This window comes from Pelophylax lessonae, assembly GCF_965119305.1.
Source record: "Pelophylax lessonae genome assembly, chromosome: 10".
NCBI classification, from domain to species: domain Eukaryota; kingdom Metazoa; phylum Chordata; class Amphibia; order Anura; family Ranidae; genus Pelophylax; species Pelophylax lessonae.
The window spans coordinates 162,349,318-162,369,010 of NC_138777.1; the positions used below are offsets into that span (position 1 = coordinate 162,349,318).

The following is a 19,693-nucleotide window of genomic DNA, read 5'->3' on the forward strand; positions in this document are numbered from 1 at the left end:
ATATACCTCCCACCACCGAAGCTTAAATTGAATTGGATTTTACATCAGTCCCATATTGACCTTTAGAATACTTACATCTGTTTGTACAGAAAGTTTGGATCAAGCATCTTTGAACCTGGTAGAAAATATGGAATTGAATTTCACCTGGTCTCTTTTCATTGCATTTCACCTATGACTAAGAGGCATGGTCAACCTAAATGTCCAGTCAAGATACACAGAAGGGATTTAGGTTATGAAACTGTAATCTAGAAGACTACCTGGGAAATATTCAGCCAAAATACATTTCCGGACTTTTCTATCTTTTGATTTGACACTTTCAATCACAAGCAAGTTCACAGTATTGGATTATGTTAAAAACTCTTTACAATTTTTTATAAAGAGAAACCGCTTTTTATGCACAGATTTTGGAGGATAATGGACTAGACAGATTGCGTTGTACAACATTTGAAACTTGAAATTTACTTGTATGGATTGAAAACATTTGGATTATCTGACCCAAAAACAGATCTCAGGTGTGAAAACATAAAGCCTCTACTAGTAAAGTACAGTAAAGAAGCTACAACTGTCAGCGAGTCAGATTACCAGATACAACAAGAGATCTCAAGGTGGACAAAATGCCCCGGGCATTTCTGGTGAAGAAGTCCAGCCTGAAATTAGGAAAGAGAAACTGGGGAGAAGTGCCTGATGAGGACAGAGGAGAACTGTATATTCCAGGTGAATCATCCATCTTCATCTCATTGAACATTAGGATCCCATAGCTTGAAGTACATCATTTCTTAATTGGTCCCAGTTACCTTTAATGGTACAGGTCACTGGTAAAGGCTTTTGTTGGTGGCTTGTTAAGACACTTATGTCTTAGCAATGATATATTAACCTCCCTGGCGGTATGATTCTTTCGGATTTTAGGTGCTGAAAGCGGCACCATTATTTTGCATGTAATTCTTGAGAATGAGCAGCCCAAACTAACAATTTACACATTTTTTTTTTTTTTACTGTGCGTTCTTCGCGTTCTTCTTTATAACATCTTGGGTATGATAAAGTTTGAAACACAAAATCATAAATTTTAATATAATAAAAAACTATAAATAAGTTAAAGTATGTATGTATGTATACATATATATATATATATATATATATATATATATATATATATCTATATATATATATATATATATACATATACATATATATACATATATATATATATATATATATATATATATATATATATATATATATACGTATATGTATATATATATATATATATAATATATATATATATATATATATACAGTATATATATATATATATGTGTATACATACATACTTTAACTTATTTAAAGTTTTTTATTATATTAAAATTAAAAAAAGTACAGTAAAACTGCAGGAAAGGGCACTTGGGGGCAAAGTAATGTGATTTTTTTTTATTTTGAATAGTATCAGTGTGTTTGGTGCTTTTTACATTTGAATTTGCCGCCGGTTCCACCCCCCTGCGAACGTCACGTCGCAGGAGACGGAAGCCGGGGCACGGAGACGATCGGGAGGAAGATCCGCCGCCGCATACCACTCGCATACATCGCTGGATCCCGGTGACAAGGTAAGTAACCTCTTTTACAGGATCCAGCGATGCTTCTGGCGGTACCCTGAGTGTGGCTCGGGGTTACCGCTTTTGGCTCTGAAATTTAACCCCGAGCCACGCTTGGGAATACCGCTAAGGAGGTTAATCACTAAAGCTAGTAACTGCAATAAGTGTTTGACAGTTACACTATGTACAAACAAACAGCCGGATATTCACACTTTCACTATCACATGATTGTTAAAATTAAAGTAACACTAAACCCTAGTCTAAAATAAATCTATTTAAGTATTATTATTATTATCATTATTATTATACAGGATTTATATATAGTGCCAACAGTTTGCGCAGCGCTTAACAATAGCTAGAGAGCAGGAGGTATTGGGAGGACCGAAGAGAGCGGCTTGGTTGATATTTTGAGATCAGGTTAGTGATGTAGCTGGGGGCAGAGTGGTGGATGGCTTTGTAAATTATTGTATGTATTCAAAACCAAAAAAAAGTATCTTCTACTGCTCTCAGCCTCTTCCAAATCTCCAAGTTCTTTTTGCATCTGTGATCAGGCTCTTTGAGGGTGGCTACGTTTGTTCTCTGGGGTCCCACCGTAAGTAGCCACCCTCTCTTGATCGCACCTGAGATGGACTAGGAACTTCGGGATTTGTATTGTGCATGGAGTAGTGCACAATACTGCAACTAATGTGCACTGCTTGTTCCAAAAACAATGGAGAGAGGGGAAAAGGAGTGGTTAAGGAGCTCACAGAGGATGTTACAAGGGGCAGAAAAACACAGCAAGAAAGGATTTAATGAAAGATAGATTACGGGACTATTACGTAGTGGATGTGTATGGATTATTTTTGGAGAATATTGTTTAGTGTGACTAGACATCAACATCTCTGTGATGGACTAGTTTATAAGGGTACTGTTGTGTAATGTTGTCTTCTGATAACTGTATGGAGTTACTGCATCAATTATAGTATTCAGTGTTTGATTTCTTTCTTTTTGTGACCTTTATATGCAGTCTAAGCTGTTAAGAAAAAAGTGTTTTAGCAACTGGTTGTGTGATTTTACTGTGGAAAGGTGACTACTGTAACACTGTTGGCAGTGTTAGGGCAGCTGCACATTGCTGTGCTGTGGGTTGGCGCAGCACGGGTGTATCCATAGTTTTCACGTATTTTATCCACGGTTTTAACCGCAGTCCTATAGACTTTCTATTAGGTCCCCCATTTTTGCTGCATTTTCCAAAGCACAACAAAAGTACTGCATGCTGCATCTTTGGTGTGCTTTCAGAAAAAGCACCAAAAATGCACGACCTAATAGAAAGTCTATAAGAATATTGCTAAAACCAGGGGTAAAACGCGTGAAAACTGTGGATACATTCGCGCTGCTGTCAAACCACGGCACAGCATTGTGAAACCAGCCTTATACTTTGATCCAACCCCTGTTACTGTTACTTTTTCTGAACAGCCTAGGGCCTCTTTCACATGGCCGCTCCGGTGTTTTTCTCCGCTGCGGTCCTTTTTTTTTTTTCACGGAGCGGATGACACTTGTGTCATCCGCTCCATATGTCCGCATATCATCCCATCCGTTTGCGGATGATATACGGACATAATGTAAGTCTATGGGCATTGCGGATGTCAGCGGATGACACCGCTGACATCCGATTTTGCTTCCTTTCCGTTTTTTGAACGGAGGAAAAATAGGGTTCTGTTCCATTCCAAAAAACGGAACAGAACCGAAAGGAAGAAAATCGGATGTCAGCGGATGGTATTCTGCTGACATCCGCAATGCCATAGACTTACATTATGTCTGTAAATCATGCACAAAAAAATAGGATGATTTGCGGACATACGGAGCGGCCGTGTGAAAGAGGCCTAGCTTGCATGCAAATGAAAATAAAAAATCGAAATAAAAAGCTGGTGAAAAAAGCAATTTATGTTAATTCTTAATATTATCCTACCTTTTCTGATAAGTGTACATTGAAAGCAGATTAAATGAGTTCCTGCACTTTGTACAGTATGTTTTCATTGCACTTTTCCCTACCTAATTAAAGTCCACTTTCTCCTTTCAAATGTGGATTTGTGGAAATCACTAAAGGGTCTAAGTTTAAAGCTGAATTCCAGCTATGCATAAATGTGCATGTTTGCATTCATCCACCTATACATGGGTCATACCTGTGGACGCTGAATATTACTATAACGATTGCCATTAACGTCCGAGTCTCATGCCAAGCATCTGCCCTCCTGCTTAGTGAACACAGGAGGTCGCTCACTTGGCACAAGCGCCATTCAGAGAATACTTTAAATTTTCTTATATGAATGCAAAGCATTCTCTGATTGGATGAGGTAACGATCATGACGACACAATCTCACCTCTCCACCTTATCCAATCAGAGAATGCTTTTCATGCAATGAGAGAATGCAAACCATTTTCTGAATGGTGCCCTTGCCAAGTGAGTGACCTCCTGTCTAAGCAGAAAAGCAGGTGCTCGGCACAAGACCCAGAAGCCAGCAGCATGCACTATAGCAGTGGTTTTTACTACAGTGATTTCCAGTTTCCACGGGAATGGGCCAGATATGATACATACATACTTACCATGGTCCGAACTGGACAAATGTAACTATGTAAAAATATGTATATCTGGAATTCAGCTGGGTGGATGTCTGAAGAATTATTCCAGGCACAACAAATGACCGTATTGTTTGTAACATGACTATCTCCATTGATTGTAAGCACCATCTAGTGGTCATAATGTAATGCAGTCATTTTTTTGGTTGAGGTATTTCAGGAGGATACAGTATTATGGACACTTGAGAGAGATGGGCTGTGCCCCGCAGAAGCACTAACATTTAATCTACATTGGAAAAGTGCTCCTGTCGTAAGTCCTGCTGAGTGCACCTGCTGCCTACTGCATACTATACATTGAGGCAACTAGATAGAGCTGATTATCATAGGAGATAATTATACTACAAATAACACTGGGATTAATTATTGTGCTTGTGCAAATCTGCACAGCACATTTTTTCTACACAGAGCCCTAAATCTTCACTCTTCTGAGTTAGGACCACTGCTGCTATTCGATGGATACCCCTTCACATGCTAGGCGTTGCAGGTCCTCCCACTGATCACTACCGAGGTGACACAATGCTTAGGGGACACACTATGGGGTTTATTTACTAAAGCCGGAGAGTGCAAAATCAGGCTCACTTCTGCATAGAATTATAAACCATTCAGCTTCCAGATTTTATTGCCAGAGCCTATATAAACAAGCTGACATTAGAAGCTGATTAGTTTCTTTGCAAAAGTGAGTCTGATTTTTCACTCTCCAGCTTTAGTAAAAAAAAACTCATATGTTACACACAAGGATGTATCAGATAGCAGTGTTGTTTTTACAGTAAAACCTTGGATTGCGAACATACCGTATATACTCGAGTATAAGCCGAGTTTTTCAGCATGTTTTTTCATGCTGAAAATGCCCCCCTCGGCTTATACTCGAGTCACTGGCTTCACTGTCTTTTTAAAAATGACGCCGCTCTGCGCCGACGTGTCACTGCGCATGTGCCGCATGCCCGGGAATAGCTGAACATGTTCGGGCTTTCCCAAGCATCGGCGCGCATTTGCAGTGACATATTGAGGCCGGGTGGCAAGATTTTTAAATCGAAGGCGCCTCACCGACAGGTAAGTGAGACTCCTCCGCAGCCCCTGCATTTCCTCATGCAGTGCTGGGGGCATTTTACAGGACATTCTCCTGTACCATGCCCGCAGCACTGCATCTCCTGTGCCATGCCTGTACATACTGTGCCATGCCTGTACTTACTGTGCCATGCCTATACCTACTGTGCCCTGCCTATACCTACTGTGCCATGCCTGCACATACTGTGCAATGCCTGTACATACTGTGCCATGCCTATACTTACTGTGCCATGCCTATACCATCACCTGTGCTATGCCTATACCATCACCTGTGCCATGCCTATACCATCTCCTGTACCATGACCTGTGCTATGCCTGTACCATGACCTATACCATGCCTGTACCATGACCTGTGCCATGCCTGTACCATGACCTGTGACATGCCTGTACCATCACCTGTGCCATGCCTGTACCATCACCTTTGCCCTGACCTGTGCCATGCCCTTACCATGACCTGTGCAATGCCTATACTATGACCTGGGCCATCTCCTGTACCATGCCCGCAGCCCCTGTTTTGTGTCTCGTGGTGGTCCAGTTGGGTCCAGTAGCTGCTGCATTTCCCACCCTAGGCTTATACTCGAGTCAATACGTTTTCCCACTTTTTTGTGGTAAAATTAGGGGTCTAGGTTTATATTCGGGTCGACTTATACTTGAGTATATACGGTAATTCGTTCCGTAAACATGCTTGCAATCCAAAGCACTCTTATATCAGTTTTGAAATAATGGAGACTCAGACAATTCGTTCCACAACAACTTATTCATAAATCCTTTAGTTTATAGTCCGTATAAAAAGATTATAGCAATGTGAAGTTTTTTTTTATAGTTTTTATGTGATCTTTTATATGTTTTGTTTATAATTACTTAAATAATACATTAAGTCTCGGTTCACACTAGGTCGACTAATGAATGTCTATGCAAGTCACTCCGAGGTCGCCCCGAAGTAGTACAGGACCCTTTTTCTAAGTCGGAGCGACTTGTGTCGCTCCTATTAGAATGGGTCCTGTAGCACTGCACGGACCGCGACTTGTCAGGCTGACAAGTCGCCTGACAAGTCTCGGTAGTGTGAATGGACACTAAGTTGCCATTTTCCCTTTCTGCATATTCATATTTTTCTATATACAGTAAAATCTTGGATCAAGAGCATAACTTGTTCCAGAAACATGCTTGTAATCCAAAGCACTCGTATATCAAAGTGAATTTCCCAAAAAGAAAAAATTGAAACACCATTTATTCAAAAGGCCTTCGGCTTATAGTCCATATAAAAAGATTATAGGTTGATGGTAATAGGTTGTGTAACCATAAAATGTCCATCCACAAGTGGCAGCCTCCATGCAGGAATCCGGGGTAAAGCTGTCCACATAGACCACCCTCCTCACCGCTGTTGGTCTGAAATCGTGACTGGAAAGACTACTCTGCAGTAGAGCGATCTGAAAGCGAACCCTAAAGTGCTTGTGGAGCGCAGTGTGGAAGGGATGATTTTGATGGCCACGCGGAGGATGGTCTATGTGGACAGCTTTACCCCGGATTCCTGCATACTTAGATGTTTTACTTATCAACCATGTGAGTTGCTAAATATTTTACCTTCATTAAATGTAACCATATTGCTACACTTAGAGGCGTCTTTCTCCTCTTTTATATTCAGTTATGACATGATGCTACCGCGTTTCCCTGAAAATAGGACCTACTGTTATTTTCGGGGAGGGCTGCAATATAAATCTTACCCCAAAAATTAGCCATAGTTTAGTGTTTGTAACATCCAAGAATCCACTTTTATACTGTTTTATATAATGTCCAGTGTGTGTGTGTCTGTAATCTAATAGTGTGAAATATCTTCGGTACAGCGCCGCTCGGCGCTCAGCTGATTCCCCACTCTGCTCTTCTCCTCTTCTCATAGCTGTCAGAGGGGGATCTCAGCCCCTCCCCTCTGTAGTGTTTAGAGCGGGTCACAGAAGCGCCGAGCATTATATTATAATAGTCTGAAATACCTTCGTTACAGCACTCGGCGCTTCCGTGACCCCAAGCTGTCAGCGGGGGAGAAGAGAAGGTAGAGCAGCGGGAAATCAGCTGAGCGCTGAGCGGCGCTGTACCGAAGGTATTTCACACTATTATAATATAATGCTCGGCGCTTCTGTGACCCGCTCTGATAGGAGGGGCTGAGATACCCTATTGACAGCTAGGAGAAGAGAAGGGGAGGAGAGCAGAGCGGGAGATTAACTGAGCGGCACTGTACCAAAGGTATTTCACACTATTAGATTACAGAAACAAACTGGACATTATTTAACAGTCATAAAGTGGATTCTAGCAGTTTACCAACACTAAACTAGGTTCACACAGGGGTATCCTGACAGGCAGGGAGGGAGAGAAGAGAGTACATTATACATAAGACACCAATGAAAATAAGCCCTACTGTGTCTTTTGGTGCCAAAATTATTATAAGACCCAGGCTTATTTTCGGGGAAACACGGTACTTGTATATCAAGACATCGCTCGTTTATCAAGTCAAAATTTATTAAAAAATGTTGCTTGTCTTGCAAAACTCTCTCAAACCTAGTTATTCTCAATCCAAGGTTTTAGTGTAACTCTAAACAGGGAGAAGATTTCACCTTTTATTTTAACAGGTTAAAGTAATTTCAAAGGTAATTTTCAATATTTTAAAATCTGAAGCTTTCATTAAAATACCTGGTGATCCCTGCCGCTCAGCATGAATGCCATTTACAGAATGCTTTGCATTTTCTGCATGAATGAATGCAAAACCTACTCTGATTGAATGGGGAGGGGAGGTAGGGTGGTGAAGTCTTCCTCTCCACCTCATCCAGTCAGAGAACAATTTTGCATCTTTTCAGCCTGTGTTGAGCAGCTCACTTCCTGTGTTCAGAATTCAGCAGACCAGCTGCTTGGCCCAGGACACCGGAGAAAATGGGGATCACTGGGGTAGTGGTCTCTCTACTTCAGTGATTTCCAGTTTCCAGGGGCATTGGCCAGGTACAGTAAATGCATAGTTACATAGTTACATTGGCCCAGCATGTATAAAATATCCATACCTGGAATTCCTCTTTAACCTAAAGTCAATTCATTGAAAGTAGACTTTCTACTGGTTTTAATGGGAAACTGCATTGAGCTCATTGCTTCTTGCCTTAACCACTTTCAGACCGGAAGTTTTGGCTGCTCAATGACCAGGCCCTATTTTGGGATTCGCACTGCGTGACTTTAACGGACAATTGCGCAGTCATGCGATGCTGTACCTAAACAAAATTGACGTCCTTTTTTTCCTACAAATAGAGCTTTCTTTTGGTGGTATTTGATCACCTGTGCGATTTTTATTTTTTGAGCTATAAACAAAAAAATAGCTACAATTTTGAAAAAAAAACGATATTTTTCACATTCTTTTATATAAAATTCTAAAAAAAGAAAATGTAAAAATCGAAATTTTTTTACATTTTAGGCCAATTTGTTTTCTGCTACATATTTTTGGTAAAAAAAAAAAATCACAATAAGCGTATTTTGATTGGTTTGCGCCAAAGTTATTGCGTTTACTAACTACGGGAAAGATTTATGTGATTTTTATTGTTTTTTTTTTTTCTACTAGTAATGGTGGCGATCTGTGATTTTTTTGCGGGACTGCGACATTGCGGCGGACAGATCGGACCCCCAGCTGACATTTTTGACACTTTTGGGGGTACCAGTGACATTACTACAGTAATCAGTGCTATAAATATGCACTGATACTGTTATAACGGCACTGACAGGGAAGGGGTTAACCCTGTGGGTGATCAAGGAGTTAAATGTGACCCTAGGGGCGTGATTCTAACTGTGGGGGGGCGTGGCTTGTGAAGTCATCACAGAGACATGTGATCCTCTATAGCAGGATCCCATGACATCTGTGATAACTTCAGGGAGAAGTACGGACAGCTGTGTTTACATCAGCTGTCTGTCCTTCTCTGTCAGCGGCGGGAGATCCCGAGTGGCTGGCGGCCATCGGAGCCGCCTGTCACACGCACTAGCTTCCCCGCTGACGAGCAGGGGCGGGAGCGTGCCTCCAGCGGCGTGTGATCGCCCCTAGCTCCTCCCAGGCGAGCGCCGTACATGTACGGGCTTTTGCCTGGGAGAGCCAGCCTGCCGCAGTACATCTGCTGTGGCTGGGGCTAAAGTGGTTAAAGTCCTTTCACATTGGAGTGCTTAAAAACGTAGTATGCGTTTTGCAAAAATGCATATTGAGTTTTAAAGGTGTTTTCATTTTTGTTATGTTCTCTAGATTACTGACTCCCAGCATGCACCTGTGAAACTTGGACAAGTGACTTACAAAATACACCACAAATGCACCAGAGGTGCATTTTTTATGTGTTTTTGTTGCATTCCCATTGAATTACAAAGAAAGGTATGTTTTTAGTGCTCTTTCGAAAAGCGCACCAAAGATGCAGTATGTAGGACTTTTCAAAATGCGGCGCAGAACAGTTACATGAGATTTAAAGGGGCATAACAGTTACAGAGGATTTAAAGGGGCATAATTCTTATGTGTTTTTTTTTTTAACGCTGGAATGGTGAGTTTTAGTGCGGCAAAAGGGCTCCAGTGTGTTTATTGTATAAACCTGTTAATGTTTATTCAACACGGTTAAAGCGGAGCTCCACCCAAAATGGGAAGCTCCACTTTAAGAACTCCTCCCCCCCAAACATGCCACATTTGGCATGTCACTTTTGGGGGGGGGGGGGCAGGTACCTAGTTTTGACAGGTACCTGCTCCCACTTTCCCTTGAGCCACCTAGGCGGCTCAAGTGGAAGTTCTCCTTTCCCCCTCATTTCTTGCAATTTTCTGGGACACATCACAGGTCCCAGAAGATTGCCCGACCAATGAGGAGGTGCTGCGTGGCTTGCGCATGTGCAGTGCGCACCCGGCTGAAAAGCCGCAAACTGTCACAGTCAGGTGCATCGAGCGGAAGTTCTCCCCCTCCCTCCCTGCAATCTTCTGGGACACGTCACAGGTCCCAGAAGATTGCTCGACCAGTAGGGAGGCACTGCATGGCTCGTGCGTGCGCAGTGCGCACCCGGCTGTGAATCTGCAAGCTCTCACAGCCAGGTGCTCACACTTACAATGCTGGTGCCACGGAGAGGAGAGGAGAGGAGAGGAGAGGTAGAGAACTGAGCAGGCGGTTGCGTCGCTGGACCCCGGGACAGGTCAGTGTGTTTATTTAAAGTCAGCAGCTAAACTTTTTGTATCCGCTGACTTTTAATAAACACAAAAATTAATGGAACTCCGCTTTAAAATGAAGAAATTGAAATAATGGTTGTGTGATTTATTGAATGGAGAATTTATCTAAAAGCATTTGTCAAGAAGAATAGGACTGTAACATTATCTATTCTTATATTCTGCTAACTAGGAATGCGAAAAGTAATGTAGATGCAGGGCTTTTTTTCAGCAGGAACGTGGTTCCGGCACCTCTAGCACTGAATGTAATAGCAAAGGGTGTGCTGGAACTGCTATTGATGCTGGCTGCTGGGGGATCTATTCTTACTGATGAGAATCTGTTTTTGTTTGAAGGTCTATTGTTGCAAGTGGGGGGTATATTGTTGCTGGGGAGTCTTATGTTGCTGGTAGGGATCTACTGTTGAGAGAGAGGTCTAATATTGCTGGGTTCTGGAGGGTCTATTGATGCTGGCTGCTGGGAGATCTGTTGTTGCTGCTGGGGGGATCTAATGTTGCTGGGTGTGGTATTTGTTGTGGGTGGTCCATTGTTTCTGTGTGGGGGGGGGGGACTATTGTTGCTGGGGTGAGGTTCATTGTTGCTGGGATGAGGTTCATTGTGGCTGGGGTGAGGTCCATTGTTGCTAAGGGAGTCTATTGTTGTGTGAGGGATCTATTGTTGCTGGGGTGGGGTCTGTTAATGCTGGGGAGATCTATTGTTGCTGGCTGCTGGGGATCTAGTTTAAAGCTTTACTTGTTCTTAGACAAGAACAAATCCCATACAAATTATTTAGCACCACAAAATGATACTTGGGGAAGTACTGGGAGGTGGTTAGGGGTGGAACCAAAGGGCGGTGCTCAAGGGGGGGGCGGAGACAAGGGGGACGCAGAAGGGGGGAGTTCCTTCACCTATTTTCTCAGAAAAAAAGCCCTGTGTAGATGCATATTCAGCCTGTTAGGGATCATTCAGATGGCAGATTAGTGTTGTCCTCTGGCAGTCAAATATTTGCTTTTCATTTCTGAAATGAGAGTGCTCCTCTCTAGTCAGACACTGATTAGGTCATTTTGGCTGCATGCACAGGGGCCTATTAAAAATCTCATCTATATTTGATCTTTCTGCCAGGAGCTGGTAGAAAAACACAGCGTATTAAAAGCTTGCTTAAAAAAAAAAAGGTTACTTTGGTACGTAATTGTGCATTTTATGAGTGTATGGTGTTTAGAAGCATTTGCACATACTGTAAACTCATTCTATTGGCTAGAATGTTTATTTTACCCGCTATAATAAATGTACACGTTCATTTGCATTTAAGGGCATATGTGTATATATTATGCCTGTCTCTGACTGCAGGTTTAGGACTTTTTTTTTTTTAATGGCTCTGGACATTGCTTTAAAACACAAAACTAAATGCCATGGTATTCATAGACACATCAGCTAAATGAAAACTGCATTCAGAGGCATAAAAAAAAGAAAAATGCCTTTAAAAGAAACATTTTTCTGCTGTGTGCACGAGGCCTTTGTCTTTGGTAGCACACATTATTTATTTCTCCACCAGCATGCTTTGCACACTATATTATTCATTATTTTAGCAAATATAAATGGATAAATGCCTTTTCTCATTACCAGTATATAGCAACCTTGTGACTTGTATCAGTTCCGAGTATATCCAATCTAAAAAAGATAGGGCGTGCGGTTCTCTGCCCGCCCAGCCACGTTATTTATTCACAGTGTTCTGTGAATGGGAAAACTACAAGTACCAACAGTCTTTGCGGCTGTTAGTTTGTGGTTCTCAATAAACTACCAGGGTGCTGTTAATCGCTCTTGGTGGTTCATTACGCTTCCTGTCAGTGTGTAACTGCCTTCCCATATCAGAGGTACGTGCAGACAGCTACACAGACAGTCTGCAGGACCGGGGCATTACACTCACAAACTGCTGATCGTGGGTGCAATGCTTTACAGATCTTATCCATTAAGAAAGGAATTAATTTGTGCCGACCCCATATTTTCATGATCCAGGTCATGTCAATGCTTTTTAAAATCAAAAGAAACAAGAGAAGGGCGCACCGACCTAGTGCAATACCATAAGATATGTATTAACAAATTGTTAAAACAACATATATTCTACTCACAAGAGTACGCTATAAACAAGCGAAAAGGAGGGAAAGTCCCTTCAGCTGTCCAGAAACCACAGGACCGTGATGCTTAGTTGTGACAGGCAAGCTGGAAGGTGTCCATATGGCTAACGCGTTTCGAGGGAGAACCCACTTCCTCAGAGCAGACAAGGGTTCTCCCTAGAAACACGTTAGCCATATGGACACATTCAAGCTTGCCTGTCACAACTAAGCATCACGGTCCTGTGGTCTCTGGACAGCTGAAGGGACTCTCCCTCTTTTTCGCTTGTTTATAGCGTACTCTTGTGAGTAGAATATATGTTAATTTAATGATTTGTCAATAAATATCTTATGGTATTGCAATAGGTCGGTGCGCCCTTCTCTTGTTTATTTTGCTTTCAGTTTGTGTGGATACCCATCATCCCGAGAGGGCAGCAAGACCTTTGATGCATATGATACAGCCAATGCCTCTCGGGCCTACATGCACCTTTTGAGCACAGGGGATATTTACTTGTCTTTAATGCTTTTTAAAATGTTGTGTCTTTAAACAGAAAAAATAGGTAAATCCTTATACAGACCACCTTAAAGTAAACTAAGTCTGACAGAGAAAACCCTGCAGGCGAGGAAAATGGGAATTTTAGTGTGCCCAAGACAACAAAGGAACAACAAATCATAAAAAATATATACATTTTATTGAAAACAAGATGGTAAAATCGACAAATAGAAATACAGTAAATAAAAGGTGTATCATATAACAAGGCACATCCTAAAGTACGTTGGATCGACCCGTTTCGCCCACAGTTTGGGCTTCTTCAGGATCCGGATGTATGCCAAACTTGTCCATGAATATATATATATATACACCCTGAATAAAAACAGAATTTAAATCTCCAAACCACAAACTCAGAGTAATAGACTGGAAAATAATTGATTGGTCCAACCAGGGATGAATACAATCAAATGTTAAGCACAGATAAATTTAAAACTCAGTAAGCCTAAAGCTTACAAACACAGCCGAGGATATAGGATATATGCAAATGTTTCAGTTCGTCATACAGCTTGCTCACTTTGTGTTAACAGTCTCCATATTTATTTTCCATCTGCAGTGACCTTTCAGTATGTTGCCCGAAAGGAAGTTGAACCAGAGTATCAAAATGAGGTGGCTCTGGATTTGTCTCTTCATCACATTCGCTGCCTGGCAGAACCTTCCCCTTATCGAGAGACAGAGAGGAACAGCATTCAATTACCTGAAATGCAAGACCAAAGGCTTTCAACGCAGGTAAGAAGGGAATCAATGTGCCTCTATTTTAGAATGGGGCTGAGCAGGTTGTTTGGGAACAGACCAACTCCCACAGTAGTATAAGCATTTCTTCACCTGTATATTTCTAGTTTTTCATAATGCATCAAGGTGGTATTGAGGAATTGTGAATGTCCATAGTGTACTTTTTTTTTATCCTTCTTGAATTCTTGCAGAGCATCCATGTGCAAACATATTCACCTGAAAATAAGTTCTCTCTGTTCCTCTTAGCTCAACCTTCTTTGTCACTGCAGTTTTAGATCACCAGGGGAAAGTTGAAGCCCATCAGCTTACACTGTAGAGTATCAGTGACTTTAAGTTGTAGCAGTGTCTAAGTTCCACAGCTGATCACCTGGGCACAGAAAACTCACATTGACTTGAACAAGCCTGGACTCTTCCACACACAGCAGGCTTTGTGGGCAACAATCTCTGTCAGGAAGTACACACTTTACCTTGTATTATCTTATGGCTCCACTCATCAACATTCCCTGGGCCACAAGCCCTATCTTCACAAGCCTTCCATTTGCATTTGTTGTTTGGGACAGATTCCTTTTAGTAAAGAAACCCAGTTATATAAGCATGCAAAGAATGCCTGTCAACCCCTTACATACTGTAGCCTTGCATTTTGTGCCAACTATTGTTTCTTAACAAAGGTACACATCAAGGTACCACCACCATAGGTTTATAGTCTTATGCCTCGTTTCCACTGAGCGGAACGGTTCGGGTCGGTACAGTTTGGAAGGGTTAGAATGGTCCAGTCTATTCAGGTGAGCGTTTCCACTGCAAGTCGGGCCACCAGGGACCATGCAGGGTTTACACCAATTGAGGTGTTTGTTTTCCTCTTTCATTTGACGTGAGCATTGAAGTTTTCCTGTCCGCCAATCAGTGGAATGTATCGTGTGACGCCAGTAGCTCCGCCCTAACCGTACCGTTCCATTTCCTATGGCCCTACATCTGAAGCAGGACCAGGAATGGTGCGGTTTGGTTCGGTTGTATGGGCCACTTTCATAATGGAAACACTCAAATTAGCGTACTGTACCCAACCGACCCGAACCGATCCGCTCAGTGGAAACGAGGTATTAGTCAGGGCTGGTGCTAGACTATTTTGCACTTTAGGCAAGACCAGCTACTTGCAACCCCCTGCTGGCATGCACAGGCCGGTACATCGGGAAGGATCTGTCCACCGCTTCTCCGTTCTCTGCTCTGTTCAGGAACCGTTACCAGTGAATGCCTTGCTTTGGCACCACGTCCTGCCCCCCTCCCTGCGTGCCACTGGCCGGCCACGCTTGCTGTCCTGCCCCTTGTATGAAGGACACGATTGCCAATGGCAACCAGAGGCTGTCAATCTTCCATGGCCATCACTGGCGTGTGGCTGTTAATCAGCGAGAGAAGCGTAGGCGTGGCCAAAGCCTCCTCCCTTGAGTGACTGTACTGTAGGCAAGTACTGGTGAGGAGGAGAGGAGCCTGAATGACAAGTGATGTGAAAGTAAGGAGAGCAAAGAGGAAAAAATGTATAGCGCAGGACAGAGATTTCCGAATGCCCATAGTCTGTCAATGATTTATAAATTCCATGGAGGGGGCACACACACTTCAGGCTGCTTGTATTTAGAGGCAGACACAAACTAAATACTGTGCAAATGAAGAAAAGAAAGATGCAATGGGCATCTGAGTGTAGCAGTAAATAAACAAAATTTATTGCGCTAAGTAAGCAACTTACAAGATAAAGGTGATAAAAGGCTCATCAATATTCTGCTGTCAAGGGCATCTGGTCTGCAGACTCCTGCCATAGGTGGTAAAATGAAAATCAGAGGTTTCATATGGAGCGACCCCAGCTGGGAATCAAAGCCTTGGGGAACAGTGAAGGAGGTGGATGTGACATCACGGATGATATGTTGTGGGCGTGGCCTATACTGTGTCATCGATGATGTCACATCCGCCTCCTTCTGCTGTCCAAGGAAGGCTTTGATTCCCAGCTGGAGCCACACCATATGAACATTCTAATGTTCATTTCACCACCTGCGGTGGGAGTCTGCTGTCAAGATACCCTTAACAGTTGAAAATTGATGAGCCTTTTATCACCTTTATATTAGGAGAGCAAAAAGAACCTGTCATCAAGAAAGTAGAGAAACCAGCGACTGTGGCTGCACCCTAGGTGGCTGCCTAGTTCACCTAGCGGTAGCGCTTGCCCTGGTCTTGGTACATTTACATTATAAGTGTTGCCTTGAATTTGATTTTGCTCTCTCCAGTTTTAGTAAATCGACCCGTGTACCTTTTTTTTTTCTTTTAAGCCAAAATATACTTAAGCCTAAGGTTTGGAATGGATATACAACTCTACCTGTGTCTCAAGTGTAATTGTAAATTTATAAACCAAATCCAGGTTAGAAAGGCCTTAAAGGCTTTTGTCAACTTTTGCAATGTTACACCCATATTCAGGGTGTAACATGTTACAAATGCACCAGCCTCCCACACCCTGCAATCCCCCTTTTGGCAGCGAGTGGAAGACCAATCTAAAAAAGATAAGCCGAGCGGTGCGGTACTCTGCCCGCCCAGCCACATCATTCATTCACAGTGTTCTGTGAATGGGAAAACTACAAGTGCCAAAAGTCTTTGCGGCTGTTTGCTTGTAGTTCTCATTGAACTACCACGGCGCTGTTGATCACTCTTGGTGGTTCATTGAGCTTCCTGTCAGTGTGTAACTGCCTTCCTATAAAAGAGGTACACGCAGACAGCTACACAGACAGTTTGCCGGACCATAGCTTTACACTCACAATCTGCTGATCGTGGGTGCAATGCTTTACAGATCCCTAACAAAAAATAATAAATGCAGATTTTTCTACGTGCAAAAAAATGTGCATGTATTATTTTTTTTTGTAAAAGTGAACTTATCCTTTAACCACTTCCAGACCGCCTGCCACAATTTTACGTTGCTACTTTGACGGTAAATATCAGTGTCATAACCCCGGTATTTTCTTACAGGGCGGGCGGTCCTCTTTCACATAAAAGTGGTCCCAGCGGCAGATTCGCTGCGGGATCACTTTTATGGGTGGTGGGAGAGGTGCCCCCTCCCACTGTTTCTCAGTCATTTTCCCTGCTTACCGGAGCAGTTGGTAGCAGGGAAAACGATCCAGTCCTTTCAGGTCCTAGGCAGGAATTCGAGTGAGGGCAAGATGGCCCCTACTCGACTCTATGGCCTTGGAGGACCGGACCGACGTCATACATCGCTTCCTCCCAATGACTTTTAAGGGCCCATTTTTTTCATGCTGAAAAAATGTCATTTTTTTTTTTTTTTTGCTTTTAAGTGTAGAAGTGATATCTGAGGTCTTTTTGACCCTAGATATCCCATTAAAGAGGGCCTGTCCTACTTATTTCTATTACAAGGGATGTTTACATTCTTTGTAATAGGAATAAAAGTGATCAAAACATTTTTTTTAAAGGGACAGTGTAAAAAAATAAAATAAAAGGTAAAATAAATAAGAAAAAAACAAACAAAAACAATTTAAAGAGCCCCATCCCTCCGAGCTCATGCGCAGAAGCGAACGCATACACAAGCCGCATCCACATATGTAAACGTCGTTCAAACCACACATGTGAGGTATCGCCGCAATCATTAGAGCAAGAGCAATACTTCTAGCCCTAGACCTCCTCTGTAACACTGTAAACTGGTAACCTGTAGAAAGTTTGAAAGCGTCGCCTATGGAGATTTATAAGTACCAATGTTTGTCGCCATTTCACGAGCATGCGCAATTTTGAAGCATGACATGTTGGGTAACTATTTACTCGGTGTAACATCTTTCATATTGTAGAAAAACTATTGCAATGATCTTCATTTTATTCTCTAGGGTCTCTGCTTAAAAATATATAATGTTTGGGGGTTCTAAGTAATATTCTAGAAAAAAATACTGATTTAAACTTGTAAACAACAGATGTGTGTATATATATATATATATATATATATATATATATATATATATATGCGCCCCCCCCCAACCTCCAGAGGTGGGGACCCCCAGAGACAGGGAGGGCCGACATTCCTCCTCAGGGTGCAGATTGATACATATTCATAACCTGGCTCACTGTAATTCATCACACTAATGCCAAAGGTAACAGTGCCACCTACTGACAAAAGGGAGAAACACAGCCAAACCAGGATTAGGAGAAAATCCAAAGATCACAAAGACTACAAATCAGCCAGGCTAGCTATCACCTAGCACAGCAAAATTTATTAGCAACCCTGCTTAGGACAAGGGTGCTACATTCTCCCCCTGCCAAGGAGACGACGTCCTCGGAATCTGAAAAAAAACATATGCTCTCTATCCTAAAAGTGGATGTCCTGGCAAAATGTGGATAGGGAAGGGTAAGAGGAAAGAATAAACTTTGAAGTACAAATATGTGTGGCATTCCACACGAAAGCAGATGAAGAAAGCAATAGGCAAATTACATTATATCCTAACTATCTTTTTACCTAATACTATACGATAAGGTAATGTAAAGCAACATTATCATACCAGTTTAAGGCACTATCTCTCCTCATCCGAGAAAGACGCTTTATGTATAAGAATTTGGCAACACACTATAGTATAATCTACTATTAAAGCAATATGCACACAAAATAGACATTTATATATACATTTGAAATGTTGCCTATCCTCAGCCGAAGAAAGACAAGAATGTATAAGGTAAGCTTACATTAGCATATCTTAAATCACTGTACATAGAAATACCAACATTATGAAAAAGGTCCCACTCCCTAGAGAGTAACACCATCTTTCAAAAGCATTTCAACACATTTTAAAAGTATGGTTCACTTGGCAAACCATAATTGATGCACAGAATTTACTGATTACTCAGATTGGCACGCTCACGCCATCTGGTGGCAGCAAGACAGAGAAAGTTTGCATGCAGACATTTTCAGCCCATAGGTATCAGATTGCAGGTAAAAGACTTGCCCATTTGCTATAGCACAGCAAACCTGACTAGCTAGCTAAACATCTCATTGTTTCTGTCACACCAAAGTCCAGCAGGTACTTTTCCTTGAACTTGAAGAACACGAAACTCAAGCGTGATATTAATGGGGGTGATCTATCACAGACCCCTATTAGTAGCAACAACTTTTCTGTTGGATCCCCGATCCCAGGGACTTAAGCCCCGTACACACGTACTGATCGTCGGCCGAACAATCGGCCGTCTTTTGTCCAGGGCTGTCGTGTCTGTTGAAAACTGCAAAAGACTGCACACAAATTTTGTCGGCCAACAACAGCTGACTGCAGAAGTGATGTCATGTGATGGTTAACTTTCCTTGTCTTTTTTCTTTACTGAGCATGCCCAGTCTTGCTAATCTGCTGTCTGTCGGCCGAAATCTGTACTGACTGGCGAACAATCGGCCGTTCTGGTGTTGGCCAACAAAAATTTTAATGCCTGCACACCCGATTCTGTTCGGCCGAAAATGCGCTGTCGGCTGTCGGAAGCATCATACTAACAAGCCTACAATCGGCCGATCGGTCGGCGGCCGAATATTTACGTCCGACAATCGTTGCGTGTGCAAGGGGCTTAACACTTGGGCTGTATGTGTGGCTACTTTCAAACAAGCAACACAGTCACACAAGTAACAAGCAACACAGCCACACAAGTATGCAAGTGACTGTAATCATGATGAACTCTTGTGATCCATCTTCCGGAGCAACAAAGTCCATCTGCATATATAAGCACATCCTAACCTCTTTATGGCAGGAAACTAAGACTACTTTCCTCACTTAATAATGACAGGACACACTGACAATCCAGAGCAACAGGTCAGCATTTTCAGGGCACTTCCTGCAACTGCTGGTATCAGGAGAACAATCCAACAGCA

The 19,693-nt window shown here is 42.3% G+C and overlaps 1 protein-coding gene across 1 annotated transcript in view; it reads left to right on the forward strand.

The window, feature by feature from the left end:
- The first annotated feature begins 477 nt into the window (after positions 1-477).
- OVOL1 (ovo like transcriptional repressor 1) overlaps positions 478-19,693 on the forward strand; it is a 60,816-nt gene continuing 41,600 nt past the window's right edge. Inside the window, exons 1-2 of the mRNA XM_082270888.1 lie at positions 478-714; positions 13,655-13,827. Of these exons, the coding sequence (XP_082127014.1) occupies positions 615-714; positions 13,655-13,827 (273 nt within the window). The 5' untranslated portion in view covers positions 478-614. The remainder of the gene's footprint in view (positions 715-13,654; positions 13,828-19,693) is intronic.